The following is a 15,449-nucleotide window of genomic DNA, read 5'->3' on the forward strand; positions in this document are numbered from 1 at the left end:
AAAATGGTCAAAACTCAATGATCCGGCACCTGCAAAAAGAGGCAGCGATTCAACAGCCTCCATGCAGACTTCAGCGACCCCAGGATCCTCACCTATACTCTTCATATGTAACGTCACCTCTGGTACGTTCCGTAGTGGGACTAATCTACAACCAGTTCTGGCCAGGAGGAGCACTGGGTGAGGGTCCTTTCTAAGTGCCAGGGCAACGCACATGGACGTGATTCTGGGACCACAGCCAACCCCACACAGGGGGACTCCTTGAGTTTCTCAAGATCATCATCCAAGAGGAAGCGATAAGCTTCCACTGCTCCGGGCTGAATGAGTAGCTATCCCTGGCCTTCCAGGTATTTGGATGGTACCTACCATGCCAGCAGCCAACGCAAGTAATGTAACAGGGATGCCAGAAACACAATCCTTGAGGACAGGTACAGGGGACTTGACATCCAGGAAAAACACTTGACCCACGGGAGATGGCTCTCTACTCCTCCACACTTACCGTCTGAGGCCCTGCATCAGCTGAGGTGTTCACCACTGCCTGGCTCTGAGAAAGCACCTAGGTTGCTGCTGGTGTTGAGGGCAGCAGGCGGGTTGGCAGAGGATTGCACTGAGTTCTCAGATCAAACGTGGGCCACACATCCCAGAGTTGGGAGAAGAGTTGAAACGGGGGAAGAGATGAAACCTCCATCTACCAAGATTGGGTAGGGGTGGTAGGAACTTGTGGGGGGGGGCAGAGTTGGGGGGTGGTTTAGCAAAGACTTAGGAATGAAGTGCCTCAGGTTGGCTGAGGATGGAAGAAAGTATGTGGTAACCTCGAAAGTTAGGGGTTGAATGGCTGAGGACAAGAAGACACATACAAGACTTGAGACAGGGCTGAGATCAGAGTTATCAAGAGGGGGTTAAGCTCAATAGAGCATCATCTACTTTCGTGGTCGGTATTAAATGAGAGTAGAGAGAGGTGGGTGTTTGGGCTGAGCAGACCTTGGGGGACTGAGCAGGGGGACTGGGATAAGAAATTTGAGCCAGATAAAGGATAAACCAGAATGACGGAGAGTGGGGGCTGGGGGTGGGGGTGGGGGGACTCGAGGAGGTCTGTGTGGAGCACTGGGATTGCCAAAGGGGTTGAGGAGTGAGAATGAGATGCGTTCGAGGAAGGCGGAGGGAAGTGGCTGTGCTCGGGGTTGGAAGTGGGCTACCGGTGGGGTCGAGTGTGGCTGCACTGACGCAAGACCGGTGGTGAGGGGCTGAGGTAAGGGCTGGGCTCGGGTGACGGGTGGAGAAGACGGAGGGGACGGGTCAGCACTGGCTGTTTGGGCTGAAGGCTCGGGTCCGAGTCGGGTAGAGTGCGGGGCTCAGGCGGGGAAGGGAAAAAGCTCTGAAGCAGGACAGTTTCAAAGCAAGCAGAGGTTTGCGATCACGGACAGGGCTGGAGACCCATCGCCGGTCGCGTCTCTGCCCCGCCGTCCCTTCTCACCCTTCTCGCCCCCGTACCCCTAACTCACCAGAGCGAGCGGGGAGGGGGCCGGGAGCACTCTTGGTCACTGCAGCCCCTAAGCCTCCGACCAGACGCCGCGGCCTCCCGGTCAGTGACAACAGGAAACGGCGCTCGCGGCGCCTGACGCCATCACGTTGGTTCGGCGTCCTGCCCCGCCCCCCCGGAACGCGGAGCCAATCGCAGGGCCGGCGGGACGGGGGGGAGGGGCCAGCGCTCAGGAAAGCCCAAACTACCAGCCCCGGAGCCGTTGAGCGGTCTGGGAGGCTCTGGGCTCTGGGGACCCGAGATGCGCGCTAAGAGGGGAGGCGACCAGGCTGGCCCACCAGTGTCGGGCGGAACGTGTCCTACGTCCCGCCTCCAGCAGTGTCTGCGCCTGACTTCTGGGTTCATGACTTCGCCTGGAGTCTAACACTGGGGCTGTGAGTTGGCCTCCTGCGTGAAGGTTCCCACCTGTAAAATCGGACCAATAATGCCTACCCTATTTTTGCCTCCCTGAGGGCATCAGCTCACTTGGTGCTTCCCGCCTGGCGGCTCTCAGGAAAAGCATGCAGGATTTGACCACCCCTTACATCAAGGGAGAGCCTTTTGGTGCCCGTCAGACCCCAGACATGAAGCTTAAGGGTCTGGTTATTCTCATCTAGCCAGGTAGTTGTTTGTTTCCTTTCCTTGGTAGAGTTGACATTTCTCTTTCAGATGGACTCAGAACAAAAGATCAAGAGCTGCGGTTGGTGAGGGTGGGGAGGGATGTCTTGTGCTTCGGACACTTACCTGCAGGCTTAAGTCAGATCGGATCTTAGGGCCTGAGGGTGGGGTGAGGGCTGGAGTGGAGAGGTACTGCTACTTGAAGGTCCAGGGGGACTTTGGGGATGTTGGGAACAGGAGAGTTCTTGGAAGAAAGCTACATTGATCTGGGCCAGGCGCTCCATTGGCCTTCCTGGGAAGGGGTCCCAGTGCCTGTTTCCATTTCTAAAACCAGCTGTTGGAGATGTGGCACCTGAATGTGTGCTGGCTACCCCTTCACTAATTCTCTCCGCAAGAGTGAGAACCACCTCTCCTCGATTAGATGAATCGGAGTACATTTAGTATGGCTAACAGTTGAGCAGGCAATTAGAAATAAGGACACAGAGGGGCGCCCGGGTGGCTCAGTCAGTGTCCGACTTCAGCTCAGGTCATGATCTCACAGTTGTGAGTTCGAGCCCTCCATTGGACTCTGCGCTAACAGTGCAGAGCCTGCTTGGGATGCTCTCTTCCCCCGCCCCCCACCCGCCCCTCCCTCCCTTGTGCTCTCCCTCTCAAAAGTAAACAAACATTAAAAATAAATAAATAAGGACACAGAAGCAAAGTATTAATGTTGAAGAACTTGGAAAGTAAGGAGTTTACTAAGGCAATCCAGTTTCCTGGGCAAAAGGATAGTGTTTCTGGTTATAATTAGCACATGAAGAGCGTCAGTCTCTTGACATAGCATGGTCCTGCACCCCCACTCCCAAATGGAGCAAGCAGCAGGCCTCGGTTCCTCCAGTGAAGTTTTGCACAGCTGCTGTCTGCAAAAGTGGTGGGCACCCCGCTCTTGTCTACCTTTTCAGGAGCCCCCATCTCCTGGTCTTCTCTTACTTCTCAGGCCTCTCGGCCCCTCTGCAAAGTCTAAGGGCTTGACTTCCTCTCTTCATCTTACTCTGGTGCACATTTCCACCAATCAAGGACCATGAGTCTACCAGAGAGTCTGAGGCCAGAAAAAAAACTCACATTACCTTGTTATTTGAGCAATAATAAAGGTACACACCAAGTGCCAGGGTGTCAGAGAAGAGGCCTTGAAAGTTATCCTGGAGGAATCACCTTTTATCTGAGCCTTCCTGGTGGGCACAGGAAAAGGACTTTGCAGGTGAAGAGAGAAATGGCTGGTGGGTGGGAACGCAGGCTGAGCTCAGGGGAGGGTGCACTGAAAGGGTGGAGAGGAAGCTAGGACATAAGACCAGAGTAAGGGGAGGGGACTTGCATGGAAGGAGAGATCAAGACAGACTGGGGCATGGGGAAAGGGAGGAGGTTCATCCAGACACGGCTGGAGGTCAGTGCAGGAAGGGCTCAGACATTCACAAAGGCCCTGGTGTGTCAGCTTAGATTTCAAGCACTGTGCATGGTTATTCAAAGCCAAGTAGGAGAACTGTAGGCATCTGGATTTCCCGGGGGTCCAACGTGTAGATTCCTGAACCCCATGCCTGCTCTGGAGAGTCACTCTGGGATGAAGCCCAAGAGTTTAGGCTTAAGCACCTTTTCTGTCCCCTGCCCTACCACTGGTGGATCTGAAGTGTAAAAAAATGTGAGCATCTCTCCTTAACCTAGGAGCTGAAGGGTATAAGGGATTTAACAGTTGTGGAAAGTAGAAGCTCCTCTTGTTTGCCAGATAGGAATTTTGATTTATCCTTATCAACCACCCTGAAGGTGAGTGCCATTGTTATCCCCATAGCACAGATAAGAAAACAGGCTTAAGAGAGTTTAAGTAACTTGGGGGCCCAAGGTCACACAATTCCTACCAGGTACCCTGGAATTCTCCCCCCAGCTCCAATTCTAGTTGGAGAGCTAGAATCATCCTTCAGTGTCAGACCAAGTGGGCTTTGGAGCCAGGAATGCTTAGGTCTGAATACAGCTCTACCCCACACTGTTTTCTAGGCCTTTCCAAAAACAGCGCAGGGCCCAGCACAACCCAGCAAATGTGGGGTAAAGACCACTGCCCCAGTCAGTGGTTTTCATGGGCCCCTTGAGGTAGCACCAGAGATAGAAACTTCTAAGTCTGATTCAAGATTAGAAAAGAGAAGTAAATCACAACACTCTGAGGCCCCTTCGCCTCAGGCGGAGGGGCCAGAGAGTGTGACTTCAGGGAAGTTCCCCAAACTATCTGAGCCTCAGTTCCTCATCTGTAAATTGGGGAAAATATCAGTTGCCATGAGGATTAACTAAGATAATATCCTCAGGACCGTTTCTGGTCTTTGGTAAGCACTGGAGGATGACTAGCTGTATTATTATTATTATTATTATTATTACTATTACTATTACAGGTTTGGCTAATTCTTACCTTTCCAATCCAGTCGGATCTCTGTTTTTAACTGCTGTCTGAGCACTTGAGTGAGAGCCTTTCTGGGTTGAGACCCAGATGTATCCTTACTTGGTATCTGAATGAAATCATCAAACTAGTATTAATGCAGCTGTTTCTCTTGAAACCGGAGTAGCTAATATTCTCCTGGCTTCTGTTGTAGGAAGCTGGTTCTTCTCACTCTCTTTTAAAAAGTGGATTTAAAGGGTTTTAAAAAATTATTTGTCAATTATATCTCAATAAAGTTGGTCACAAATAAAGCTTTGAGGTGTAATTGACAAAAGCATGGATTTTTTTTTAAGCCTCCCAAATGTTATTATGCATATAGTTTACAGTCCAAATAGTAGGGAATGAAATGGTGAGGAAACGTAATGACCACAGAAGCTTCTTGCCTTCCCCCTCCTTCGACCATCCCCACCCTCCTGGGTCAGCTCACCAGTCCTCGGTCCTCCTTACTTCTAGCTGAATCTTCTGGTACTTATTTCCAGCCATCTTGCATTTCTAGCTCTTGGTTAATCCATTAAAAATGTAAAAAAAAAATTTTTTTGTAAAGAGCAAGAGAAGGAGAGAGAGAATCCCAAGCAGGAGTGCACTGTCAACACAAAGCCCACTGTAGGGCTTGAACCCACGAACCGTGAGGTCATGACCTGAGCTGACATCAACCGACTGAGCTACACGGGCACCTCAATTCATCCAGTTTAGAGCCTGTCTGTGGACTTCCTAGCAACACGAGCAAGGAGTTAGGTCTTCAACACCCCCCACCCAGTCCATTCCTGGGGCTTAGTTCTGTCACCCTTGCCCCATCATTGATAGCGTTTACAGAATTGTGACTATGTAAGTATCGTTCAGCGCAGAGCCTCCTCATGTAGTTCAATGCCACTCATTTCTGTCCCCTGCCCCCCGGGGTTTAATTTCTTCTCTCTCTGTGCAGCCTGCCATCATCACTCCTGCACTCCGCTCCGGTGCTCTGGCCTGGCAGTTAGTGCCATTTCCCTCAGCTACCTTCCCGGAACCTTCCTTTGCTGCCTCCTGGGCTGGACTGTTCCTGGCTCCCTTCTCTCCTTGCTTTCATAAACCTGCTGGAGCACATCCGCAATTAAGAATCCCTATCAAATATTGAAAAATAGCATGGTCTTTGGATCTGCTCTTGATTATAGTTATACCTTTAATATTTATTAATTGGGACAAAAAATACATAAGGACCAAAAATCGCTATGAAGGCACTCCTGCTCTTTTTTTTTTTTTTTTTAATAGTTTATTGTCAAGTTGGTTTCCCTATAACAGCCAGTCTCATCCCCACAAGGGGCACTCCTGCTTTTAAGTGAATTTGTGTTTTACTTAGCACCACAGCATCTATGAACGTGTGAAAGCTTGTTCCGAGTTTAGGCTTAGGGTTAGTTCAATCTAGCTTCCATGTCCGATCCTGCATTTTCCACCTCACCCCCTCAACTTGCGGTGAAACAACCCCTCCCTTGACTTTCCATTGGGTTCCTGTGCTTTAGCAGGGACTTAAGCATGGGTTTAAGGCCTGACTTTGCAGGTGCACATGACCATAGCTGGCCAATCAGCGCCTCCTCCTGCCAGATACAGGGGCCAGGCAGGCCAATCAGAGGCCTTTCAAAGATGGGCTTTCCTCTGTCAGGTTTGCTCCACGTCAGGGTAGAGTTGGGGTTACTAATGACTCTCTTTGCAATCTTGGGGCATGCGTCCTTTGGGACGTGAAGCCATCACGGAGGAAAGCCCCCTCTGTTGAGGTGACAGATGGGGAGAGGATGACGTTGTTTGAGAGCTAGATGCAGCCAGCTCAAAGATCTTAGGCTTCCTGGTTATATGAGCCAATACACTGTATGAGATTTTTGGTTTAAGCATATGTTGGATTTCTTTCACGTGGAGCATAAATGGCGACTGATATACTGTCTTTGTGAACTTGGGCAAGTTATCAGCAGTGTGTATATACTTGTATCGTGACAATGCCACCCACAACACGAGGTTCCCTGCGGCTGTGCTTTTATCAGCCTGAGCCTGAGACAGCTTGACATTGACCAGTCCATTGTAGGGACTGGAGGAAACAACTTACCGTGAGTCACTGCCCTAAAATATGCTTTCCGCCTGCATGCCCGGTGCCTGGTATCCCGTGGTGATGGTGACATTCCTTAGGGTTAATCATGGCTTTCTTCAGGTGGTTCTCTTTTGGAGTGTGAAGTCTGCAGGGAAAGGCCGCAGTTAAGGCACAGCGTCTGGGGCGGGTTCTGCCTTTGCTCTGACGAGATGGCAAAAGAGATGATGAGGGAGGCCAGGAGCCATGCGGGGGCCTTGACAGTGAATCTCACTGTTTTTCAAATTGTCCCTAAGTCCATACAGATACCTCACTAGCCTTGTGCCTTTAGACAGCTTCCCTCTTGGCATATTTCAGGAATGTGAATCTTTCCAGTTTCAAAAGGCCTCTGGAGAAAGAAATTTCACTAGAGATTGCACCCTGTTTTGATGTTTACCTGTGGAAGTCCCTTCTTCAGGAGGTCCCCATGGGAGGGACTGGATACAGGACTCGGTGTAGACAGATCTAGGCACAAATCCCAGTTCCCAATGGCACAGTCCCTTTGCAGCTTATGGGGCAAACAGAAAGCACAGTGTGCTGGCCTTTAGGAGGTCAGTCTGTCTTACATAAGGAATTGTATGCAGAGAATGAAGAAATGGTCTCAAATTCACCCAACAAAACCCTGAGTCAGCCCCGAGGGCAGGGTCTGGTACTAGGCGTTGAGAAGAGGAAGGAGATGTGATTCTTGCCTTGTCAGTGTTCCCAACCTAATAGAGAACTGTGGTGGCATCTTCACATTGACACTGAGGCTGTCTTTCACTCTGCTCCACTCACAGGTGATGCCTAGAAGAGCAAGGCCACCATGTGAAGCCTCTAAACCAGGACTCAGTTACATTCTGGGTGGGATAGACTCACCGGCCCTCCCCGCACCCACGTCTCCTCCTGGACACGGTGTACTTTTCCATTCTTTGGCTCAGGGCTGGGCCATGTGACTTGCTTTGACCCATGAAACGGGCAGAAATGAAAGTGTGACAGTCCCGTGCTTTGGCTTGAAGAGGCCCGATGGCTTCCTGCTCGCTCTCTGATGCATCTCTTGGGTAGCCGCTGCCTCTTCAGCCTGGGCGGGAAGCACCATGGGAGGAAAAGACCCGCAGTGAGAAGCAGCACTGACCCAGCCAGCGAGGGGGCATTAAGGTTCGGCGGTACCGGCCAGCCCATGAGAATCGGTTTCCCAGCATCCCGAGTTTTGAGGATGGTTTATTAACATTGCTGTGGCAAAAGATAGTAAGACAATCTTCATTTCCTATGGCCCCATAAGCTGAAACACTCCACGCTGCCCTCGAACACATGCAGCTGTTCCTGGCTCTGCTTCAGGACCTCAGGACTTTTCTTCCTCTTGAATGAGAGTGCTCCCCACCACCCCCAGCTGGGGCTAACCCTAACCCAGCTGGTGCTCCATCCCCACCAGGATCTCAGGAGACAGAGCTGGTTGTGCCTGGTGCTCCCCAGGCCTGAGACGCCCTGATCCCATCGGGGGAGGAGCTGGCCAGCATGACCAGTCGGGACTCCCAGGTTAAGAATCCAGTTGAGCCTCTTGGTCATCCTCAATCTGCTCTGCCCTTCCCCCCCCTCCCCCCCAGCACCTGCAAATCCCTGCTGACCTCCAGCCCCGAAGCCGCCAGAGAACCTCTGCTTCCCCCACCTCCCGGTCCTCCGTGTCCTCCTTCAGTAGTTTGGTGAAGCATAAAAAGGCTTATCAAAGTGGTCCCAGGCTCCGGAGGGGTGGGCGTGTGGGTTTGGAGGGTGACAGATTCTCACTCTCTCCAGATGCTAGCCAGGCTCCCCCGAGCCCTCTTTTTGATTCAGCCTTGCTTGGCCTGTGAAGACGTGAACAAACACGAACTTAGTTTCTAGCGGCTCGTGGCCACGTCCCTAGTGGGACCCTAGCCTCCCTTAAAGTGCCTGCCTGCGAAAGTCACGGTTGTCTGAAGGAGATGCTGCTAAATTCCAGCCAACAACTGAAGAGAGGGCCCCTGTCTCCCAGCTTCTGTGAGAAGGTAGGAGCCTAACTTTGATAAGTGTCAGTTAGCAAAACAAGGGGGGTCTCGTATGGGCCAGCGACCCTTCCTGCTTTTTGTAAGCTTTCACTTCTGAGAACCCCCACTCATTCGCTTCCCCAGTCCCCCATCCTCCCTGTGAAATACCCAATCACCCCTGTAATAATCCCAGTTGAGTGCCTGCTCATGATGAACACTTTCCCCTACACTATTGCAATACTGTTACTGAAGGAAATCTGTCTGGATTCCTTTAAGTAGTGTCTGGTATTGTTTATTTTCATCAGGGGAGGGGTGCAGGATCAGGCTTTTAATTTTTTTTTTTAATGTTTATTTTTGAGAGAGAGACAAGGTGTGTGCGGAAGGATGGGGGGAGGAGGGTTGGGCAGAGAGAGAGGGAGACACAGAATCTGAAGCAGGCTCCAGGCTCTGAGCTGTCGGCACAGGCCCGACGCGGGGCTCATACCCAAGAACCGTGAGATCATGGTCTGAGCCGAAGTCGGATGCTTAACTGACCGCACCACCCAGGCGCCCCATCAGTCTTTTAAATTAAAATCAATTTATTTTCAGGATCCGCTTTTTTTTTTTAATTTCTAGGAGAGAGAGAGAGAGAGAGACACAGAGAGAGAGAGATAGCGTGAGCAGGGGAGGGTCAGAGAGAGAGAGATACAGACTCCAAAATAGGTTCCAGGCTCTGAGCTGGCAGTCAGCACAGAGCCTGACGTGGGGCTCGAACCCACGAACCGTGAGATCATGACCTAAGCAAAAGTTGGACTCTTAACTGACTAAGCCACCCAGGCGCCCCGAGGATCCGCTTTTTAAATAAGCATCCCAGGGATGTTTGAGTATAGAAGTCCAAAGGCTATATTTTGAACAATCATGTTTCCCCTATGGACATCTTTTCTCTGGCAGCCCTTTGGGATGGGGCCCTGTTTTCTCAGATACTGCGCTGCCAATGGTCCATCTAGCTTAAATTCCAGTGAGAACATTCCAGAGATGGAACTAAGAATCAACTTCAGGCGCTTCTACAGTCACCTGTGGGGATGACTGGATGTCGTCAGCATCCCGTGCTTCAACTGCTGCCCGGCTCAAATGACACCTGTTAGGGTCTCGGACTTTGCTCTCTACCATGTTCCTCCACGTAGACAGCGCCCCCCCCCCCCTTACAAAGCATTGAACACCTACCCACAAGCCCACCAAAAACAGGAGGTTTGTTGGATAATGTGTATTGGCTCTCGACACCCGTTTCTAGCCCCTTCTCACAGATTCCCTTGACAGCGGACTTCTGCCCATAAAATGTACCTGTGTGAAGTTTGGAAGGTGGGAAGGAGGTGGAAGCCATTCTTTTCTCCTCTGTAGCGGCCAACTCCACATTCCCCTACTAGTCAGCGGGCTTGGGGCTGGGGGATCTGCAGTGACCTCAGCAGTGGGCTCCCCAAGTTTTCTGTGTGGCAGCAGCAACTTTGAATCTGTGGGAAGCAGCTGTGGTAAAGTAGCCTGAGAGCGAGGGGTGCGATTTGCACCTGCCCCTACCACTCACCACCACTACCCCGCCCCCCCCCAGTGTTGAGCACCAATGCTTGTATGACATCTTTTTTTTGCTTGAAATATCTAGAACGGTTTGTTTTCCTGGCTCTGGTAGTTTTAAAATATGTTCACAAATTCTTTGACTCTTCTCTCTTTAAAAGGTGGAGTCTAGGGGTGCCTGGGTGGCTCAGCCGGTTAAGCATTCCACTTGGGCTCAGGTCAGGATATCGCGGTTGGTGAGTTCCAGCCCCGCGTTGGACTCTCCTGACAGCTCAGAGCCTGAAGTTTGCTTCCAATTCTGTGTCTCCCTCTCTCTCTGCCCCTCTCTCGCTTGAGCTCTGTCTTTCTCTCTTTCTCAAAAATAAACACTAAAAAATTTAAAGAAATTAAAAAATAAAAGGTGGAGTCTAAATTCCCTCCCCTTGAATGTGAGCTGGATTTAGCGATTAAGTCACTGCTAAATGTTGCTCTGTGCCTTGTGTGGCCAGGTCATAGAAGGGACCCTTCTGTCATTTCTTTTTTTTTTTTTTTTTTAATTTTTTAATGTTTTATTTATTTCTGAGAGAGAGAGAGAGAGACAGCATGAGCAGGGGAGGGACAGAGAGAGAGGGAGACACAGAATCTGAAGCAGCCTCCAGGCTCTGAGCTAGCTCTCAACACAGAGCCCGACGTGGGGCTCAAACCCATGAACCGTGAGATCATGACCTGAGCCAAAGTCGGATGCTTAACCGACTGAGCCACCCAGGCGCCCCTCCTTCTGTCATTTCTGTCTCTTTTTCTCAGATCACTCACTCTGGAGGTAGCCAGCCATCATGCTGTGAGGACATTCAGTCAAGTGGCATGTGGACAGGCTCATATGGTGAGTATCTGAGGGCTCCCTCCAACCCCCTTGGCAGCCATGTTACGTGAGAGAGCCCCCTAGGAAGTGGACCCTTCCAACTCAGTCAAGCCTTCAGATGATGCAGCCCTGGGTGGTATCTTGAGAATCTCACAAAAGACCCAGGGCCAGAGCTGCCCAAGCGATTCCCAAAATTTTGACTCAAGATTTTTGAGGAATAGGGTACCTGGGTGGCTCAGTTGGTTGAGTGTCTGACTTGGCTCAGGTCATGGTCTCACAATTCATGAGTTCAAGCCCCATGTCAGTCTCTGTGCTGACAGCTACCTCAGAGCCTGGAGCCTGCTTCGGATTCTGTGTCTCTCTCTCTGCCCCTTCCCCGCTTGTACTCTCTCTTTCTCTCCCCCCCACTCCATAAACATTTAAGAAAATCTTTTTTGAGGAATAAATGCTTATTGTTGTTTTAATTTTTTTTAATTTTTGAGAGAGAGACACAGAGTGCAAGTGGAGGAGGGGCAAAGAGAGAGGAAGACGCAGAATCCGAAGAAGCTCCAGGCTCTGAGCTGTCAGCACAGAGCCCGACATAGGGCTTGAACCCACAAACTGTGAGATCATGACCTGATCCTAACTCGGATGCTTAACCGAGCCACCCAGGCACCCCTGCCTGTTGTTGTTTTAAGCCCCTACTTTGGTGTGATCTGTTGCACAGCAGATAATAACACTGTCTAACCACACAGTGGGGTCGAACCACACAGACGTGAGGCCCTCTAAGCTGGCATATTAACGAACGATGCCCTCGTAATGGTTGGGGACTCTGGCCCCAGGCTCCAAGTCTTTCTCTAGACCATAATACTTGCCATGACAACAACATATAAATTTTCTTGAGTATCACATTCCTTGAGTATAACCCCCCCATCATTTAAAGACCACCCCTGCCCCGGGCTTGCCTAACCTTTCCTTGTCTCACCCGCTACCGTGTGTCTTTTCTGTATCATTGCCTCCTTTCGTGATCTTTTTAAAAATGGCTAATTTCTCTGACAGGTTTCATTGGGATCAGAGTGAGAACTTTCATTCACTAGTAACTGGTGGCTTGCGGCCCCCTCTCTTTCTATCCCTCAGGTTTCCTGTAGGAGCTGGGCTCTGAGACCATTTGCCCAATGGTAAAATGAAGACAGAGATATCCTAGGGGCCCAGGTATCACGTGTACCACCTGACCCTGGGCACTCCTCCCCTCCCAGGCTACAGCCGGGGGTGTATACTGATCCAAGGAGAGATGGCTCGTTCCAGGCTGGCCTGGTAAAGCCTCTGGGCTCTGGCAAAAACACTGCCCCATCTAGATCAAGCTGGACAAGGTAGAATCTTACTTACCCTTGGGAATTTTAATTCAGAAATAGGGCAGGGTAGGGGCACCTGGGTGGCTCAGTCAGTTAAGTGTCTGACTTTGGCTCAGGTCATATTCTTGTAGTTCATGGGTTCGAGCCCTGTGTTGGGCTCTGCGCTGACAGCTCAGAGCCTAGAACCTGCTTTAGATTCTGTGTCTCCCTCTCTCCCTGTGCCTCCCCTATTCATGTGCTGTCTCACTCTCGCTCGCTCTCTCTCTCTCAAAAATAAACATTAAAAAAATATATGGTAGGGTAGCATTTGAGACTCATTAAAGTAGTGTGCAAATTTGAGGTAGTGTTATATACACAGTATTATCTAAGCTTCACTTTATGAACCACATTTGAACTAATGGAAATATTCGAAAATAGGAGAATGGAGTTTCCTGGAATCCCGGCCCACACTTCGTGAAGCCCAACTATGCACAGGTGTCTCTTCTTGGTTTCTTGTCAGCTCTGCCTCTGTGTCCACCTCTCTTATTTAAAAAGTCACCACCGCCCCCACCCCGCTCCACACAGCTCATTAAGGAGGTTGAGCTGGCATGAGGAGTTTCTGCCCTTGTGACCTGACAGTAACGAAAGAGCCTAGTCCTGTCCCTGCCCAAAGCAGGTGCTCAACAAACAGTAGCTGCCACCGTCCTCATCATCAGTACGTTTATTGCAATTATTGATTCTTTGTGGTAACCCTGGCTTAGACTTCTCTGCACCCCTGAGCCCTGCAGTGTGGTAGTATAACGGTCAGTAGGCTCTGGAGTTACCAGGCCTGGATTAAACCCCTGACTGACAGCTTGGGGTTTGTGGCTTTGGGCACCTGGGCAGGTTACCTACATCCTCTGAGCCCTGTCCCCTTATCTGCCAGATGAGGATAATAAAGTATGTTTTCACGGACTCTTGGGCTCAATTAAGACTGCAAAATGCCCAACCCAGGGCTTGACCCCACGTAAGCAAACAGTAAACTAGCTGCCGCTGCTGCTGCCGATGACTGTTACTGTCTAGGCTTGTGCTTTAAACACAGGAAATACCTGTTGGCTCACTGACGTCACCACTCAGAGACAGATAATTGTTGGCCAGTCTCACTAAAACGCTGGGGGAACTGGACCGGCCCCAGGAGAACAGGAGTCCTTGCCCAGCACCAGCAAACTAATAAAGCAGAAGAGGAACTGATGGGCCAGTCGCTCGGCCCTGAGCCCCACACACCCTGCCAAACACGCTGGGCCGGGCTGGGCCCTGTCCTCTGCTGCCCTCCGGCGCCTCCCGTGGTGGCCAGCGGTTGGTGCCATTCTCCACCACCTGTCGCTAAGCCACCAGCATTTATTTGTGGTTATTTAAAGAGATTATCAGGGGTGCCTGGGTGGTTCGGTAGGTTAAGCGTCCGACTCTTGATTTCAGCTCAGGTTGTGATCTCACCTCGTAAGGTCAAGTCCCTTCCCTGCATGGGGTTCCACACGGAGCACGGAGCCTGCCTTGGATTCTTTCTTTCCCTCTCTCTCTGCCCCTCCCCTCTTGCATGCTCTCTCTCTCAAAATAAATAAATACACATTAAAAAAAAGAGTATCAAACTGTTCATTCAGAATTTCTTTTATTTGCTGCTGTATTTTGACTCTGACATCCTTTTTCTAAAATATGTCATTAATTAAAAAAGAAAAAAAAAATAAATTGTTTATTTAATGTTTGTTTATTTTTGAGAGAGAGCGTGTGAGCGGGACGGGGAGAGGACAGAGAGAAAGGGAGACAGAGGATCTGAGGTGGGCTGTGCTGACAGCAGAGAGCCCAACGTGGGGCTCGAACTCCCATGCCATGGAATCATGACCTGAGCCGAAGTTGGACGCTCAACGGACTGAGCCCCCAGGCGCCCCGGACTCTTGCCGACATCCTCACTGGGACAGGTTAACGCCCTCTGCTGCATGAGCAGCGGGATGTTTGCACCTTCTGCACGTTGCCCTGCGTTCTCTCTTGGAATCGTGCAGCCCTGATCTGTGCTGGGCGAGGAAGGCAGTGGTCGGTTCGGCCGCCGGGCTGGACTGCAGAGGGCCGAGCAGCACACGCCCCACCGCGGCGGGGTCAGGAGGGGCTCGGGCCGTGCGTGTGACCAGGTAAGCAGTATGTTTTCTGGAGTAAAGGTTGGAGGAGGGCAGTCTTGCTTAGTTCCTGCTCTCGCACCTTCTGTACTCTAGCCGTCTAGCCCCTCCCTGCTAGCTCTCCAAGGGTTAGGACTCAAAAAAAAAATTTTTTTTAAAGAAAACAAACAAGAAAACCCAATGTGATTTATCCACTAGCTGGTAAGGGTGAAGAGCCCCCTGCTTCCAACTACGCATTCTGTGCCTGAGCTGGAGTGCGTGGGAAGAGAGGCCTTAGCCGGACAGCGGAGGTGGGCCCGGCGACCCAAGTGTTCTGGTGACCCCCAGAGACCTTCCAGAGGGGCCAGAAAGATACCATAGTCCACGGGCAGGGGGTCAGGAGCATTGTGAGTAACTGACGCTTGGTGAGCCAGGGGAGAGGGCGCCAGAAGAAACTACTAATTGACTTAATGGTCGAAGCCGCCTGAAGACAGGTTTCCAGTTTTCAGAGACTGACTGTACCCAGGAAATGAGGGAGAGACGCCCCGCTCGCCCTTCTCTGCCTGCACGGCGCCTTGTGCAAGCACTGCCTATACCTCGAGGGACTCTAGCTCCCGCTTCTCTCGCCTGTGGCCCCGGTCGCCTGCATAGACATCTTTAACTGTTTACATTTCAACTCCCTACCACATGGCTAGAATTGGTTATGAACTTATACATTTTAATATGAGAAGAATAAGTATTTCACAAGCAATGCTGAGAAGCCAGTATGAGAAAATAAACTTTATTGGCGGCCAGAGGCAGGACGGGGCTCACTCGGTGACCGTGTCATGCCCTGTCTCGTTCTCGTAGGTCAGCTCGTCAGCAGTGGAATCTGTGGCCTGAGCCTTCTCTGTTGCGGCTTCACTGGACTCCCTGGGAAAAGAAGAAGAATGCCAAGGCTTTGACTCTTGAAAGGAACAATTCAACCCTTCATAACTTCCTCATT

At 50.9% G+C, this 15,449-nt stretch overlaps 1 protein-coding gene and 1 long non-coding RNA gene across 3 annotated transcripts in view; one reads left to right on the plus strand and one right to left on the minus strand.

Moving 5' to 3' along the window:
- The first annotated feature begins 1,682 nt into the window (after positions 1–1,682).
- Positions 1,683–15,449, plus strand: LOC120237732. 2 transcript variants are annotated; one of them, XR_005530030.1, is made up of 6 exons: positions 1,683–2,137; positions 8,081–8,184; positions 8,440–8,669; positions 10,977–11,052; positions 14,375–14,500; positions 15,314–15,449. It is a non-coding gene; the product is annotated as an uncharacterized LOC120237732 (long non-coding RNA). The 2 variants fall into 2 exon arrangements; XR_005530031.1 differs by lacking the exons at positions 14,375–14,500; positions 15,314–15,449 and adding an exon at positions 13,797–13,901 and having other exon boundaries at positions 1,684–2,137.
- The window catches only part of LOC120237729 (leucine-rich repeat-containing protein 37A2-like), a 56,335-nt gene continuing 56,112 nt past the window's right edge, over positions 15,227–15,449 (minus strand). The window contains 1 exon segment of the mRNA XM_039241128.1: positions 15,227–15,376. Within this exon segment, the coding sequence (XP_039097059.1) occupies positions 15,274–15,376 (103 nt within the window). The 3' untranslated portion in view covers positions 15,227–15,273.

The sequence above is a fragment of the Hyaena hyaena genome, unplaced genomic scaffold (genome assembly GCF_003009895.1).
Source record: "Hyaena hyaena isolate Hyena2069 unplaced genomic scaffold, ASM300989v1 scaffold_189, whole genome shotgun sequence".
NCBI lineage: Eukaryota > Metazoa > Chordata > Mammalia > Carnivora > Hyaenidae > Hyaena > Hyaena hyaena.